This window comes from Argiope bruennichi, chromosome 4, assembly GCF_947563725.1.
Source record: "Argiope bruennichi chromosome 4, qqArgBrue1.1, whole genome shotgun sequence".
Taxonomy (NCBI): Eukaryota; Metazoa; Arthropoda; class Arachnida; order Araneae; family Araneidae; genus Argiope; species Argiope bruennichi.
The window spans coordinates 63,616,005-63,632,717 of record NC_079154.1 but is presented as its reverse complement, the minus strand read 5'-3'; the positions used below and the strand labels follow the sequence as shown (position 1 = coordinate 63,632,717).

General features: G+C 25.7%; 1 protein-coding gene across 1 annotated transcript in view; it reads left to right on the top strand.

Moving 5' to 3' along the window:
• Positions 1 to 14,664, top strand: part of LOC129966330 (SAM and SH3 domain-containing protein 1-like) — a 41,919-nt gene extending 27,255 nt beyond the window's left edge. The window contains exons 4-12 of the mRNA XM_056080750.1: positions 491 to 565; positions 2,730 to 2,870; positions 3,732 to 3,813; positions 5,419 to 5,573; positions 7,120 to 7,335; positions 7,753 to 7,909; positions 8,895 to 9,787; positions 10,644 to 10,775; positions 11,592 to 14,664. Coding sequence (XP_055936725.1) covers positions 491 to 565; positions 2,730 to 2,870; positions 3,732 to 3,813; positions 5,419 to 5,573; positions 7,120 to 7,335; positions 7,753 to 7,909; positions 8,895 to 9,787; positions 10,644 to 10,775; positions 11,592 to 11,882 — 2,142 coding nt within the window. The 3' untranslated portion in view covers positions 11,883 to 14,664. The remainder of the gene's footprint in view (positions 1 to 490; positions 566 to 2,729; positions 2,871 to 3,731; positions 3,814 to 5,418; positions 5,574 to 7,119; positions 7,336 to 7,752; positions 7,910 to 8,894; positions 9,788 to 10,643; positions 10,776 to 11,591) is intronic.
• Positions 14,665 to 16,713: the final 2,049 nt, after the last annotated feature.

Here is a 16,713-nt window from a genome sequence, read left to right as displayed (position 1 = left end):
TTGATATGTAAAGAGTTCTTTAATTTAGAATTCTTTTACTTGCATAAAATATGATTAAGCTTTACAATTTGTTTTGTTTCTTTAGACTGATTAGTAATAAATTATTAATAATTTTTCTTCATATTTCACTTGTCAACTTCTTATTGTAAATATTTTCAGATTTATTTTGTTAAATGTCAGTAATTTTATTTATAGATTTTTTTTATGGAAATAATTTTATATATTTATTTATTTTGTTAAATGTCAATATTTTTATTTAGATTTTTTTTTATGGAAATAATTTTATATATTGATTTTTATATATTTATTTTGTGAAATGTCTATATTTTTATTTGTAGATTTTTTTTTTATGGAAACAATTTTATATATTGATTTTTATATATTTATTTATTTTGTTAAATGTCAATATTTTTTTATTTGTAGATTTTTTTTTTTTTTTTTTTTTTTATGGAAACAATTTTATGTATTGATTTGTATTTTCTTTCTCTAGAGTCGCACAAGTTACAGTACAAGTGAAGATGGGCATTCTCATTCTTCAGATTATGAAGATCAAGAAGATGATAGGGTATATACATCTGTTATATTTTGATTACTTACTTTATTGCCATTATTATGTTTTAGAGGATATATTTTAATTGTTGTCTATTTGAATTAATTTTTACTTAGTGTTTATGCTTGAATATATGTGGTAATATGAAATTTTTATGTATCAAATAACTAAATAACTTGCAATAGCAGATTTCAGATCAGGTAGCTATCTAAGGTTGTTGAGTTGAAAATACAATTTCAAAAAGTTATTTGCTTATTTATGAAATAAAAATTGAAAAAAATTACAAATTATGTGAATTATAAATTGAGACCGCAATGTGTGTTCTCAGTGCATAATTATAATCATTGTAAAAAAAATCAAAATATAATAATTTAATTTTAATTATTCATATGTCATTATTTTATTTGACAAATCCTGCAAAATAAAATGCCATATTCATATGAAGCTTATTAAAATCTTATGCTTACATTAAATGATTTTATTTGTAAGTAATGGTATCATTAACTAATAACTGTAGTGGATTTTTAAGAACTTTGTAAGTTTTGTAATTTTTTCCTATATTATACTTATAGAAAATTATGTATATCAAAGTTAGTAAAAGTTATTGAAACTGTGATGAAACAAAAACTAAATTACCAGTTATTTGAAGATAGTGTACCCTGTCCTATTTATCAAAATGTGTAAATCTATCATTACCAGTGACCCTAAGGTATCACACTACTGAGAAACATTAACTAATATTTGAAAATTCGTTCTATTGGCTATACTCTTAACAGAAAGTTTACCAGTTCATGCTAACTTTAGAAGGTTTTCTTTTAATAGAAATACAAATATAGGCTTATCCCTTTTAAAATTCTTCAGGAATGCAACTTGTGTCTCTCCACTCTATGTTTCTCTTTATACACTTCTTGAATGCTCCAGGTACCTTTGGCTGATAAAACCTGTCCCATTTCCCCCCTTAATATGATTCTTTAAAACATGGACAGGTTAATGCCACTGTATCAAGTAATATAAATAAATTAAAATAAAAACACATTATTTGCAATTCTTTGTCAAATTATTATAAAATACAGCATAATCTTTAATGCAAACTGTATTATTTAGGCAACTACTAGTAACTTTTCACTTTGTTGTTGCTATTTAATTTCTTATTTAATAAATTTGCACAACATTTTTATAGAAATAGAACAATTCAGTTTATTTAGGTATCATAAATGTTTTGTGTATCAGCATAGCATTTACTATTACATGAGAAATTGAATTGTAAGATAATGGGAACTGGCAGATTAATAAATTTGAATAAGTAATCAAATTTGTATATTTTATGGTATATTGGATTATACTATAAAAGTTATTTTTTGATTGCCCTAAACTTCTGTGTAACATCTTCATTTATTTATAATTTATTTTTCACAGCATCATTAGATGCATCATGTACAAAAGTTTATGATTAGAAAAAAATGTGTGTGGATAGTTTTAAAATTATCAAAGTAATGTAGCATCAGATGGAACAATTATTTTTATTCCAGAAAAAAAATAAAGTGCATATATAGCCATACAAAATTTACATATTGTCACACGGTAATAAGAAACAAATAATTCGCCCATTACATTAACTTTCAAGTTTTAAGTTCAATTTTTTGGTTTTGTTTTGAAAAGGGTTAAATTTAAAAGGTTCTCTGCATCTGTATTGATTTTTTTTGTTTCATTTCTGGTATTAGAAGCTGATTCAAACTTGAATGGAGTTAGTATTGGTTTATAAAATTAAATAAGATTTAAATTTTGTGACAAATGAGCCAATTTTAAATGTTTTATTATTTCCTTCATTTTTTTCCTTTCCTAAGATCCTTTGTATTTTAGATTCGATACACTTTTTAAAACATATTTTTTTAATTTTATACAGTAAAAATGCATTAAAAATGATAAAAATCATTATAGTTTTGGTAGTATATATTTAAAAGCAAGAAAATAGTGAATATATGTTAAAATCTAGTTTATCAATTTATTCTTGATTTAAAAAAAATATTGCTGAAAGTTCCAATAAGTTAGTATATTTTGTGGTATTTATTTTTATTCTTTGTTTAGCTATAATATTATGGTTTCAAATCTTATTTTATCATTCGTATTCATGACAAATTGTTTGAATTTTTATATATTTATTGCATATTTTTTATTTTAGAAAATTGAAGCACGATTCTCTCGTGATGCACGTGAAAGAAGTTCATCTTCATGGGCTGGACGTGTTCGAGATCTTCATCGTGATGTCAAAAAGAAAATTTCAAGGTTGCGGAATTCTAAGGGAACAGCTCAAGATGAAGAAGTAATTTTGAAGCATAATATAAATCTTTTCTTTTTCTTTTCTTAAAATTTTCATTCTCTTTTTGGATCATTTAGTTTGCTTACTGAATTCTTCCGAAGCCTATTGTTCTTTTTCATTTTTTTTTCTATATTTGTTTAGAAAAAGTCATGGATTTTCAGAAAAAAAAAATTATTGATATCTTTGATTTACTATCCTGAAATGCTATAATTTTTTAATAGTTACATCATAAATAGGAGAAAAGCTTTTGTTAATTACAATTTTTGTTGACATACAAATTTACATTTTTTTAAATTTTTACGTCTCTATATTGAACATATAAATTTAATTTTTATTCTTTTATGAAAATCTGACTTAATAGAAACTTTGAATGGTTATTATGCATAATTTTAAAATCTAACAAAATTCTTTTTTTTCTGTTCATGGTTTTTGTCTTATTCAAATTGCTAATTACTTCAGTTAAAATAAGGATTTTTAAAACAATACATTTACTAGCAATTTCAATAATTTTATATATTGAAATTATTTTTTAGCTGTGTGTTAAGGGAATTTTATTTCTTGAAGTCTTTTTTTTTTTAAATATAAGGAGTTATCAGCAATTTTCAATCTATTTAAATTCATCCTTGATTATAATTTATTCTGACTTTCAAAAATTGATTTTGTAATATGCAATAAGTATTTGCTACTATAATTTAGTAAGCATAGATTTTTTTTAAGTATAACGAATTTATGGAAAAGATTTTTTTAATTACAGGTTTATGCTTTAAAATTTTAGTTGCAACTGTAAGTTATTATAAATATTCATACTTAAAAATTTTTGAAAGTTGATTAGTAAAATCAGTTTATAAAAATCTCATTTTACAGATGATCGAAGGTGTCGAAAGTGGCAATGTGTTGATTCAGCGTGGAAGTTCTGTAGAAAGTATTCCTAGTGGATCTGGGTCTAGTAAGTGCATTTATTTATGAAATAAATAAACAATATATACTATATAATGCACATAAACAATATAAACAATATAATGCACATAATTGCATACTTGAAATTTTAATTATTTTAAAGCTTTATATATTTTATTTTTCTTTGCTTATAGATATTGTCTTTAATAAAATTAACATAATAATTAATTTTTCTTTTCCTTTTCTTTCTTTTATTTATTTATTTGTAATTTTTCATTTTGTCTGCACCTAAAATTTTGTTTCGAGTTCAGAAAAAAAATACTTTTGGAGATGATGCAGTGTATAATATATTTTTTTAACATTTACCATTGCCTTATAATAGTTTGAATATTAATACAATTCAGATTTTGTTTAATTATATATTGAAATCAGAAAACTTTTATGCACCAGTATCAATTCCATTAAAGAATTACTTAGTGATATAAAATAAAATTATATCTGCATGAAATCAGCAATTAATTTTTAATAGTAAACAATTGAAAGATTAAATTTCAATGTGCCACATTTCCCCACCAATTATCAGAAAATTATCATGTTGCAAAAGCTATTATATTACTGAGGAACAAAAATTTTCTAATTTTATCATTTTAGAGAGCTCTTGGATCCAGATTTAAAATAAGTTTGAATCTGTGAATAGGTTACAATTTTAAATAAAACTTTTTTCCCCACTTCTAAAAAAATTGCACCATTCCAATCTTAAATCATTCAAATATTAATGTGAAATTTAATAAAAAAACAAATTCTATTTTCACCTACATTCAATGTTATGACAATAATTTAAGTATAGACAATCTGGTTCAGGGCTTAGTTTCTCTATCCTGTTTAATTGCTCATCTCTATGCTTTGATTTTGAATTTTGCAATATACTTATCTGCAATAATCTTTTTTTTTTTTCAATATGTGTGAGTTAACCATTCTTATATTTATTCATTTGGTATATATTTTTTGATAAAGAAGGAGATTTTAATATTTAGAAATATTAGACATTATTCATTTTTACTGTGGCAGACAAGTCAAGCATCCTAAATCTCAGTACTTTATTCTATTTGTGCAATTTGAATTATAAAGATTTTCTTCTTTACCAAAATGTTTTGAAAATTCCTTAATGTAGAGAAAATTTATATAGTTCAATAGATAATATAATTCTACAATAGAGCCTGCAAGTATAAATGCATCATATTATTTACAGGCTAATTTCTAAAGAAATGAATTTTGAAAAGTTGAATAACTTCTTTAAATGAATCGAGTTTTCATTTCAATATTATAACACTTTTTATACTTCTATTTGAAAGTGTGATATTGTAAAATTACTACATGATAAGTTTGCTTTAATTTTTCTCATATTGGTTTGCAATAGAAGCCAGCTTTATTCATATTATGTAACAATAATTGAAACTTTCAAAGTTTGCATATATTGTAGATAAGATAAATCCTTTGAGATATATTTTAAATCTGTTATTGAGATATATGTTTATAAATTATGTGATATATATTGAATCCTTATTAAGAAGTTTTGGAAATTATTATTTTGTATGATTTGGAAATAATTGAATTTTCTTTTATATAATCTTCATGATTTTTGTTTCTCTTATAGGTTTGCAGCCTCCTACGCCAACTAGTAGTAACAGAAGTTCCACATCTGCTGGAGAAGATGATCATAATCCTTATGTTGGGACTTTTATTGGTCGAGCGCGAGCATTGGTCGATTGCACACCTAGTCCATATGATAGAGATGGCCTTGCTTTCAAAGTAAATTATAGTTTAAGATTTTTACTAAACAGTAAGTTATTAAAAACTAAATTTGTAGTACAATGATTAATAGAAATATGTGAACGTAAGATGTAACTGAATGTTATTAAGAGCATGCATGATTTATTCAATTACATCTTACCGTAATTTGTAAACGTAATTTTTATATTCATAAATGTTGTAGATTTGATAATAATTTATTTTTGAAAATATGGAGTAAATTGTATTTGTTTTTGCAATTCTTATGCAAATATAACAAAGATTAATGTATTTATTATCTTTGTATTTTTGGAAGCAGAATAATTGGCTCCAATTTCACACTAGGACAATGTTGGAAATTGTTCATTGATTGTTAGAAGAAAGTTAAAGTTTATAAAATTTTGTCCCATTTTAACCCTTAACTCTGAATTGTTTATTTATGAATTCATGGATCAAAAGACAAGATACTAATCTACATCTCTTAAGTATGTAAAAATTTATTTGGGGATATTATTTCTTTTCTGTATCATAGAAACTGCTTGAACAATCATGATGATACCTTTTCAGTTGATCTGTATCATAGAAACTGCTTGAACAATCATGATGATACCTTTTCAGTTGATAATTCAACCATTTTTATCACATGTGCTTAAAAAAATTATTGTATAGCTTTATCTCTTTAAAGTGCAAGATTGCACATAAAAATCTAGTGTGCAGTTTTCTTAAAAGTATCAACAAAAAAAAGCATACAAAGCATTGCACATTCATACAAAAAGCAATAAAACTATATCAAATTTTATGAAAGTTGTTGCTGAAAATATCCAAGATATTATTTATGCATTAATTTTTTTCTAAAAGAAATTAATTTAATCATGCATTTATAGTCTCTGCCCTTCAAATTTGTGGGTATTTTTTTTTCCTGTTAATCAAATAAAAAACTGTTCTTATTGAATGGTTGAAACTATACTCATGTTTTCCAGTGTAGTTCCTGCAAAACATTGTTGAAAAGGGTATACAGATTTATAAATTATCAGTTTATTTCCACTAATAAATAAATATTTCCTGGCATTTTATTTTTAGATTATATAGAACAATACAAAAAATACAATTTTTGAATTTCCTGGTATGAATCCTGTGGTCTGATCAGTTGGGAAACAGAAACATGTAATCTAGTCAAGCTATATACTTGATTACAGCCAAATTTTTTTAAAGATAAAATTTTCATTTAATTCAATTGAATATTAATTACAGTTTATTAGTGAAAGCAGGTGATTGTTTTGAGTAGTCATAATCATTAGAGTTGGTCTAAGTTAAATATTAAATAATGCACTGGGCAAAAGACTTTATATAAACAAATCTGATATTTCCTAATTAGTGAAGTAGAAATATTTAAATTTTATTTTATATTCAAATTAATTATAAAATAAGAACTAAATAGCCCCTACCTAATTAGGAACTATTTTTTAAATATAAATATTTTAAACAACTTGAATTTTGTAAACAACAAATTAATATTCACAAACTGTTTTAGAAGTATATTTAATTTATTGATCTTATAATATTCCAGAAAGGAGATATCATTGATATAATTGCCAAGCACAAAACTGGTCTGTGGGTTGGCATGGCTCAAGGCAAAGTGGGACATTTCAAATTCATTAATGTAGAAGATATTGATGTAGAAAAGAAGACAAAACACAGACGGCGTAGAGTTAAATATGAGTGGCCAAGTTCTATAAAAAAACCTGAAACTCTAGAAGAGTTGTTGAAGCAGCTTGACTTAGAGGTAATTTTTTTTTAAATTAGAAAGCTTCTTAAATAATGTATTTTCATATAATTTGTACAATTTTAGTATGGTTTAAAATTCACATTTGTTGTCAACCATGAAATATCTTTTCATGAATGATGCAGCATTTTTACAATTAGTAAAGTAAATAAATTATTGATTAAAATTTATTTTCAAGTTTAAATTATTAACAGGAATTATTTATAAATTCAAATAAAAAATCATAAGATTGTAATTCATCTTGTCCTAAAATTATTTCTTATCATATTATTTTATAATTATCTTTATTTGGTCAATTATTTTAATAATGTGGATAATTCTAAATTGGAATTCATGCTGACAATATTTAAGCTGCTATTCATAAATTATTTGCAAGCTAACTTATTTTTATTGTAATTCGTACTCTATATGTTTTAGGAGTATACCAATGTTTTAGTTCTTAATGGTTATGATGAACTGGATACATTTAAAGAAATTGAAAAAGTTGATCTAGATAGCCTTGGAATTGTAAATCCAGAGCATTGCACAAAGCTTCTTAGAGCTGTAGAAATGCTTCAAGATATGGATCCAGATGGTATGTATTTCTTTGTAAGATTATTTATCATATGTTTCTGGCATTTTTGCTTATATTATTCATATCTACAAATTATGGAGACTTGTGATACTTTATATATTAAGTGAGAAATTTCATTTATAGTTTGGAAAGAACTTTGAACATAATATAGTTATAAGGGAAGTTTTGTTCATTGAAACTGTGCATTTATTTTTTATTTTTATTTTAAAAATAATGGCATTTAATAAATAAGCTGTTTTCTTTAATACTATTGAAAAGAATTTATGAAATTATGTGAATCTTGCATCTGTGTTCAATTTCAGAATTCTGTTTTGTGTAGAATCATTTTAATTTGTTTCCCAATTTATGCATGATTTGCAAATTAGAAATAATATGTATTCCATTTTTTCAAGATTAAAAAATATATATATGTTTTAATACCTGTATTTGTAATCATTTCTTGTTCATTCCATATAGTAATTGATTATGTCATGAATTTATAATAGATGTCAAAATTGGAAAAAAAAAAAATGAGGTATTTTAAATATTTATATGTGGTGCTGATGGGACTATTAAGTATTGTTGACTAAAAAATGGAGGAAAATGAAATTAAGTAATTTTTTAATTCAAAAGTTTTCTCAAATAACTTTTTGTTATAAATTGTGGACATTTTTTTAAAAATCTTCCTCAAGCAAAGAAAGAAAAAAAAAAACCCGCATATTTTTATTCACATTATAGACAGTAATTTCATTATTAATAGTTTGAATAGTCTGCTGTTAGATTATGATAAATCATTTTTTTCCACAACTTTGAACTTGTATTTCTATTAATCTCATAATATTTCTGAGCATTTTATTTCAGACTTTTTTTAAAAGATTCTTTATAAATTTATATCTTATTTTATATTAATTGCTTAGTATGAATTGTAGGAAATTCTTAAAATTGTTTTATGCATAGATTAGTTTTATAATCTCAACAAATACTGCATTATATATTCTTATTTTAGGTGAAGATGTAGAGGATGATGAATCTCAAATAAAGCAGTCTCCAAGAGACTCTGGCTGTTATGCAAGCCATGAAAATCTCGTTCACAGAGACTCCTCTCAAAGAGCTTTAAGCAATGGACAGTTTGTTGTTGATCTTGAAGATCAAGATACTAGTCACTCTGAAAGTGGTATTCACTCCAGAGAAGGTCAGGATTCTGCCCTTACCATGAATAACCTGGATATCAGTGCTGAATCAACTGCCACAACCATGGATGACATGGCAGGTGTCAGCAATGACTGTGCGGATGATCACAGTAACTATAACATTCTCCCTACTTTAGAAGACATATCCAATAACCAAGAAAACCAAAGTATAGTTGAAACTGCAACAGAATCTGTAGAAGTTGTAGTTACTCCACAACCCAGTCAAGAATCCTCAGCGTTAAGTGTTCCTTACTTTCTTTCGCATTCTGGCACTAAATCGTCTCCAGGATCCCCAAGGAAAACCAGAACTAAACACAGCCGTAACAAGTCTCACTCACACAGGAGTAAAGATTTATTTAATGACTTTAGTTTGAATTTCCATTCTTATTCATTTTCCAAATGTCGCGAGTTGCCAATAGATGCTTATCCTGATCGAAGTGGTTATGTTTATGGCTGGTCATCTTTCTACCAAAATGAAAAAGGTTCCAAAAAGAATATACATGAATATGATGATGTTCTTAGTGACCCTGCTACTGAAGTGGAAGATTCACCTGGCCGTTATGTGTATCGGAAAGTGAAGCAAAGAAAGGGGAGTTTACAAACACTCATTCATGATACCAGACCCCCTTCACCAACTCTCATATCCAAAGTAAATAAGAAACTAGTTGCAGAAAAAATATATCTCCATGAAGAACCATATACAGATAAGGTAAGTTTTATTGTTGGCATTGTGAAAAGTTATCTTTTAGTGTTAAAAATTTCTTCACAATAGAATATAAATTATATTATAGAAAAGTTACTTTTTTTTTTTAACATTCTGTTTCTGTGATAGTATGGTTTCATTTTACTCACTTTAAATTTTTCTGTGCATTTTTTTGATTTAGTATACCATTAAATATATATTTCCTAAGTCATTTTATTTATATCGATAAATATCTTGAGTTGACTATAAAAAATATTAAAAAAGTTATATAAATATAGTAAGAAATGTGTAATGCAAACTTCATGATTTCAATAAAATACGTTACATCATTTAAAATCTTAAAGAAAAAGTTATTAGTGGAAAGTTTAGTAACATCTTTATCTTTTTGAATTTTTTCCTCCCAATATTTGGACAAAACGATGATCTTAATAGAATTAACGCTTTGCTGGAGAAATGTTTTATTACCAGAAGTTTGTTAAATACTTTTTTTCAGCATAAACTTTTAAAAGTTTTAGGAATCTAATGTTCAATTTGAATGACGATAAAAGCAATCACAGAATGTTTTTCATTGCTTTTTAATCCAAGCAAATGAGGATTTTAATATTTAATTAAAAATGTTAGTGATGCAATGGCTCTTTGTGTATTTGTTATAATTATAACAATAGAAAGTAATCCTTTTTACTTTGTGTTAAATAAATTATGATGCCTATTTGTTAATTACTTATTTGAATATAATACATTTTATATAAAGTGAATTAAAATTTAGTCTTTCCTTGGGTTTTGTATATATTTTTATTGATTGTAATGTTCCAAAAATGCACATTCTGCTTCTTTTAAGCTTGATCTCATTACTGTATTTCAGACTGGCTTTTGCGGCATTCCTCCTGCCTTGGTACAAAGGTATGCTGAAGAGCTACAACAAAATATAGTTGATGTAGCAGATGCTTTAGATCAGATACGGATCACATCATTGCAGCAACAGGGTAGAAGAGGAGTGAGTAATATAATTCTCAAAAAATTATCTTTGTTTCGGTATCGTTATTTGTGAGATTATTTGATTTTAAAAATAATATTCAACATATCCTATTATCTATTTTCATGTTGAGAATGAGATTATATCTTAGGAAAACAAATCATATGAAGACCTTTATATATTCTGAGCAATTATAGTTTTATTGAAATTTTTGAAAGTACATTTTAAAAAAGTGATTAGAATTATCTTTAGCTATTTGGGAATATAGAAAGATATTTATTTTAACAAGTATTATTTTTCATCAACTTTTTTCAGTTTTTTTTGTTGATAGTAAATTACAAACATTTATAGAATAGCATCAAAGACACAAGTGAAGGACGAAAATAGTAATAAAAAAAACTTATGCCGAGAATCATATGAGTACATTCGAGATATAACACAAAGTAGTATTAATGATTAAGGCTATTCTAATGGAATTATACCTGCAGATCACCACTCATAGTATTAAAAATTTGTATAACAAAAAACAAATATCCTTTCATATCCCCAATGGATGCCAAGTTTCTAGTATCATCTTAATTTTTGACATTGGTAACTTGATATTCATTTAGAATTTAAAGAGTTCCTTATAAGTTTTAACCAAACTTAATTTTTGACTTACTTTTGTTGAGTGAGTGACATTATGCTACTATGTTTTGTTCACCTTGCAAAATGACCAGAGATAATCTTAGAAGGAATCACAGTGATAACATTTAAGATAAATCATATGTATTTTTTAATAAATGCATTAAAACATCAGTATTCTAATTATGCTTTATTTATTTTTCTTACTTACAGGTGCCAAATGATTTCTTGTCAGACTCCTGCATTGTTCCTGTGATTGAGCCAAATTATTCAAGCCTTCAGTCTTGGCTGATCTCTCTTGGTCTGCCTATGTATCTTCCCAATTTTGAGTCATGTGGTGTCATGGAGCTTCATCATGTGGCATCTCTAAGTGAGGAAGACTTGGCTCATCTTGGCGTGCGGAACCCTTACCATCAGGTATATTTGGAATCGGCTATTGCTGCACTGTTCATGCGCTATAGAAGGAGGCCTCAGACATATCCACAAGGACCTTCTATAGCATAATTGTGTGTACATTTGCTAGACTTTGCAACTGTTTTTATTTTGTAAATTTTTAATTAATTGAGAGAATAAATCAGTGCAATATTCTACTGTCTGACACATGAAAGGGAAATTCAGACTATATTCTAATTACTCATATTGTACATATTATACAAATTTAAATGTAAATTCAGTAATATTTGACCTCAAAATCTGTGCTATTTGAAGGACTATTTTTAATATAAAGTTATCATAAGATTCTAATATTTCAAAATTTGATCTCTCATCTTAAAAAGTTGTTTTTATATTAAAATATCATTATACTTGTAAATTATTTTGATTTCTTACAAATGAGACATATATAATTGTCACTGACAATAAGAAAAAATAATTTAAGTTGATTGTGCTTAGAATGCTTGCTACAAAATACATATAACCATTGAATTACATAAAATGTACTTGTCTTAATGCTGTAAAGTTCCCACAATGAACTGATAACCTCTTTCAAATATATCTATTTCAGTTTGATTATATTTTTGGGATATTTAAATTAGCATACAGGATTACATATTATGTTTTTCCTCATACTGTCAACTTGAGTTGTCTCTGACGAATATATTTAAAAATTTATTTCTTGAAATTGTCACTGTTGTATTTAAAATTTGACCTAAGAGTATATTTTATTATTTATATAAATATATGTATGTAAGAATTTTTTTTTTCTTGTGTATACTAAAATTATATTTTTAACCACTAATAAAACAAATACACTATTGTTTTATTGCACATTAATTGATGCTTTTAAAATTTTACTGTCAAATGTTTTTAATAAATTACTTTTTTATTTTGCACTTGTATTCATGCTGCTGCCTTCAATTAAAAGTGAGAGTGATTAGTTGATGAACACTTCATGTAATTTTCATCATCATTATTTATTTTAAAATTTATAACAGATTGTGAAAATTCTTTTGTAAAGAGTAAATGAATTATTGAAAATAATCACAGCAAGAATTTGTATAGCAATATATATACATTTCTTGACATTTATTAGGTTTCATAATTCTATCAGTTATTTTCAAAAAAAGACTTAAAAAAACAAAATTCAATTGTATAGTACCAGAGAAGATTAAATTTGCATTTGTCAGCAGCTTAATCCAAAAACCATTCGCAAATGTATAAGAATAAAAATCTTGTTATCTCCAAATTTTACTTAGCCATTTAATAACTTTTGAAATATTCATTTTTCTATATCAAATATCTGAAAGATGAACCATGTTCAATGACAAATATGTAAAGTATAAAAAGAGTAGTACTCTAAACAAGTAGTCAGTTTACGAAAGTCAGTCTAATTAACACTAATTTTCACAAGAGTAAAATTATTCCATTCTGGAAATGCCCAAAATAGAGATAATGCAATTGCTTATTTTTTTAAAAACAATTATATAATGTCCAAAAAGGGTTTAATAAGATTGGTGAAAGGCTTCTGTTTTGAGATCTTGACAATTTTGTTACAAATTTAATTTTAATGATAACAAAAATTAAAAAAAAGTCATATTACCAGAAAAGTCTGTTGCTGCCCCATTCTTATTCTTTCTTCTGGTCTTTGATCTGTAGAGGTTCATTCTTCAAGCAAGCTCTTGTTTCTTTAAAAAAAAAAGGCTTTAATAATCATGTTTATAACCATATTGGTTTTCAGTTTCAATTGTTCATTCACTGTATATAATCATGAAGAATTAAAATTTTAAAACTCTTATTTTTCTTTGTAAAGAATGTGAATAAAATTTATCATAAATAACTTGTTGCTCTCTCAATAAAAATTATGATTTTTCATAATGAGTTTTAATTAATAGCCAATCATATTTGAGATATCTTGATCATTTTTCATATTTCTTTACTATTTAAAAACTACACATATCTTTGACTTTTTATTACTGTATAATACAAATATTTCTATGACATTTCAAATAATGCCAAAAAATTTTAAAAAATATATTTGCACTTAGGGATGCATATTTCATAATGTATATCATTGTTTTTATTCACACAAAAAGAACTGCATTCACTTTCACTTCAGTGTATAAAAATATTTTTTTTTAATTAATGATATATATTAAGTTATTATAAATACTTACCTTTCACATAGCAATATAACATATCGAAGAGCAAACTCAAAACATAAAAGTGGATTATTATAAAATTCTTTTTAAGTTTAAAAATATTCTGATATATCTTTTTTTCTCTCCTGTACAGAATGTTTTGAAATGTAATGTAGATCATTTTTTTGTGTTTTTTTACATGTAAGAAAGCTGTTTTGAAAAGTCATTTTGCATAGGCAGTATTTAATTTTTCAAACCGAACTGTGTTTCCATTTGCTTATAGCAATAATAGATATTGTTTTATGTATTTTAACAAGCATTAAATTTTAAATTATACATGTTTTTTTAAATTTAATTTTATCCCTGTGGTATTAGAGTAATAAGGATTTTTTTTTTTTATCTGTGCATTTTACTGACTAACGACACCTCAGCACATTTCTGTGTATAGCAATGTTTTTCAAATCTCCCTTTCCCTGTAAACAATGTATAGTATATGAAATGTACTCCTACAGAACTATGAAGCTTCATGCCGAGCTATGCTGTAAACTAAATAACTAATGTTTATTATACACTTGTAAATGTACAACAAAGATATGCACTGTTTAGCCATAGCTCATCAGCTTTTGTAGGTGTGCTGAAATGAATTTAAAATGTTGTGTAAATTGAGTATAAATCATGTACACTGTAATAAAAATGTTTGCAAAACATAATTTATGTATTGAATGTTATGGTCTTTTCACATATATTCAATGATTTAATCCTTTACCATTGTCATTAGAGAAACTGTATTGAATAAAAAAACACAATACTACCCATTTCTATGAGATGCATTAGTGATCATCTATATTAAATAGATGTAGCCATTAAAATTTGTGCTGTGTTTTATATCTTAAATAATTAAGTTAATTTTAATTTTTGAAATGAAATTACTCAATTATTTCTTTCTGTTATTATTTTTCATGGTTTTTCATCCTCTCAGCTGCATTTCTGCAGTTAACTGAATAAAATTTAATTAGTATTTTTTTATATTAATGTTAAGTTCTATAAGTACAAGATTTGGAATATACTGGCCAGATAAATAATTCATAAAATAGATTTAATAAGTTGATTATCATTTCAAATCCCGTCCTTTATGTTTTAGGATAAAAGATGCTTCTGGCCATTATTGCAAGTTTACTTTACTTTAACTATAAAAATTTATAGTGTTTTTCTCTATGAATTAATTTCTTTGAAAGGCCGAGGATAATAACATTTTCTTAATAATTACTGTTTTTATTTGAAAATTTTTACTATTATCTGCATATATTGGAAATCTTTTTACTGTGATTGGAATGTGTAGATCATTATTAAATTTATTTTCGAATGTTAGAATAATTAGGTTTAAAATAGGCATATGCAGAAAGCACCAAAGATAGTGAAAATATCTTTTGATCACAAGAACACCAGATCTCGATGTTGCATCTATCGGAACATAAGGAACTGGGGAAAGATTAAGCAGAAGAATTAAAACATATTAGCCACTTTTTAAATTTAACTTGTTTTAAGTAAATCTATTGCAACAAACAACACTGTTGATTAAAGCATCTAAATTTTTTTTTAATCACTTGGACCCGTTTTAAATTTTTTCTTGAGGGAGGATTTTGATGGCTCTTTCTGGTTTACAAGAAAAATAATGTTTGCATTATTGTCAGTGTTGGATCGTCGTCTTAAAAATGAGCAGTGTTGCAAAATATATTTGTCAAAAAAATGCATTTTATTTTTTTAAAATGCTGCCTCATAAGTAGTAATAATGCTATCTTACCTATAAGAGCCTAAATTTCATTTTTTAATATTTCCAAAACCATATATGAAATTTGTTGTCATCAGGCATTATTGTAGCTTATTGCATTTCTTAAAAGGTTTTAGGAAGATAATGTAAATCACTTCTACCATCATCCGTTCATACTTTATCTCCACTTTAAAGTAAACATGGAAAACTAAATAATACACTTTTTTATATTATAGATATACAACTAACCATATTTAGAATAAATTTGACTAAGAAAATTTTTGCTGGTATTAGGTAGTCACGTTTGAAGACTTCAAAACAATGCTCAAATCCAGTATAGAATAACCTGTATTTTTTGCATTCAATTTTTTCTCTCATTGAAAGCTGCCAAACTACATTTTTTTGAAGATCTATTAATTGTTTTTCTTATCTTTTAAGAGTTAATAACAATTAATCCTTTAATGAAAAATTTCATTTGAATATAATTTTAGAAAATTATATACTTAATATTTTATAAACCGTATATGTTTCTGTCGGGGTGAGAAGAAGCAAAATTCATTAACAGCCAATGAGGGAATAAAGAAAAATAATTCAGAGAAATGAAGGTGAATTTTGGAGGGGGGTGGGAAAGGACTAATTCCCTTGCTACCAGCAGTGTTCTGGTCCAATTGCAGTCCTGATAACTTTAAATTCAAAGGAAGAAAGGGGTGTCTTTAGTCTTCTAATCAACCAAGGAATTGTGTGAGGGTGAGTTTTCATAAACTGCTGGAAGACCAACTCAGACCTTCACATATCTTGCTTGTTGATTCATTTTCTGTATTCTTTTTATATTTGTATTGCCCACCCCCGTCTCTTTTCGTTCATCTCCGTATTCTTTAAGTGAAAGAATCAAGTACACAATATCGAACTCTTAGAGTAGAAAAGCAAATAGATTACATAAAAAAAATATGAAAAAGCAACCTCAAAAAAGAATTCGCAGCTTAATAATCCT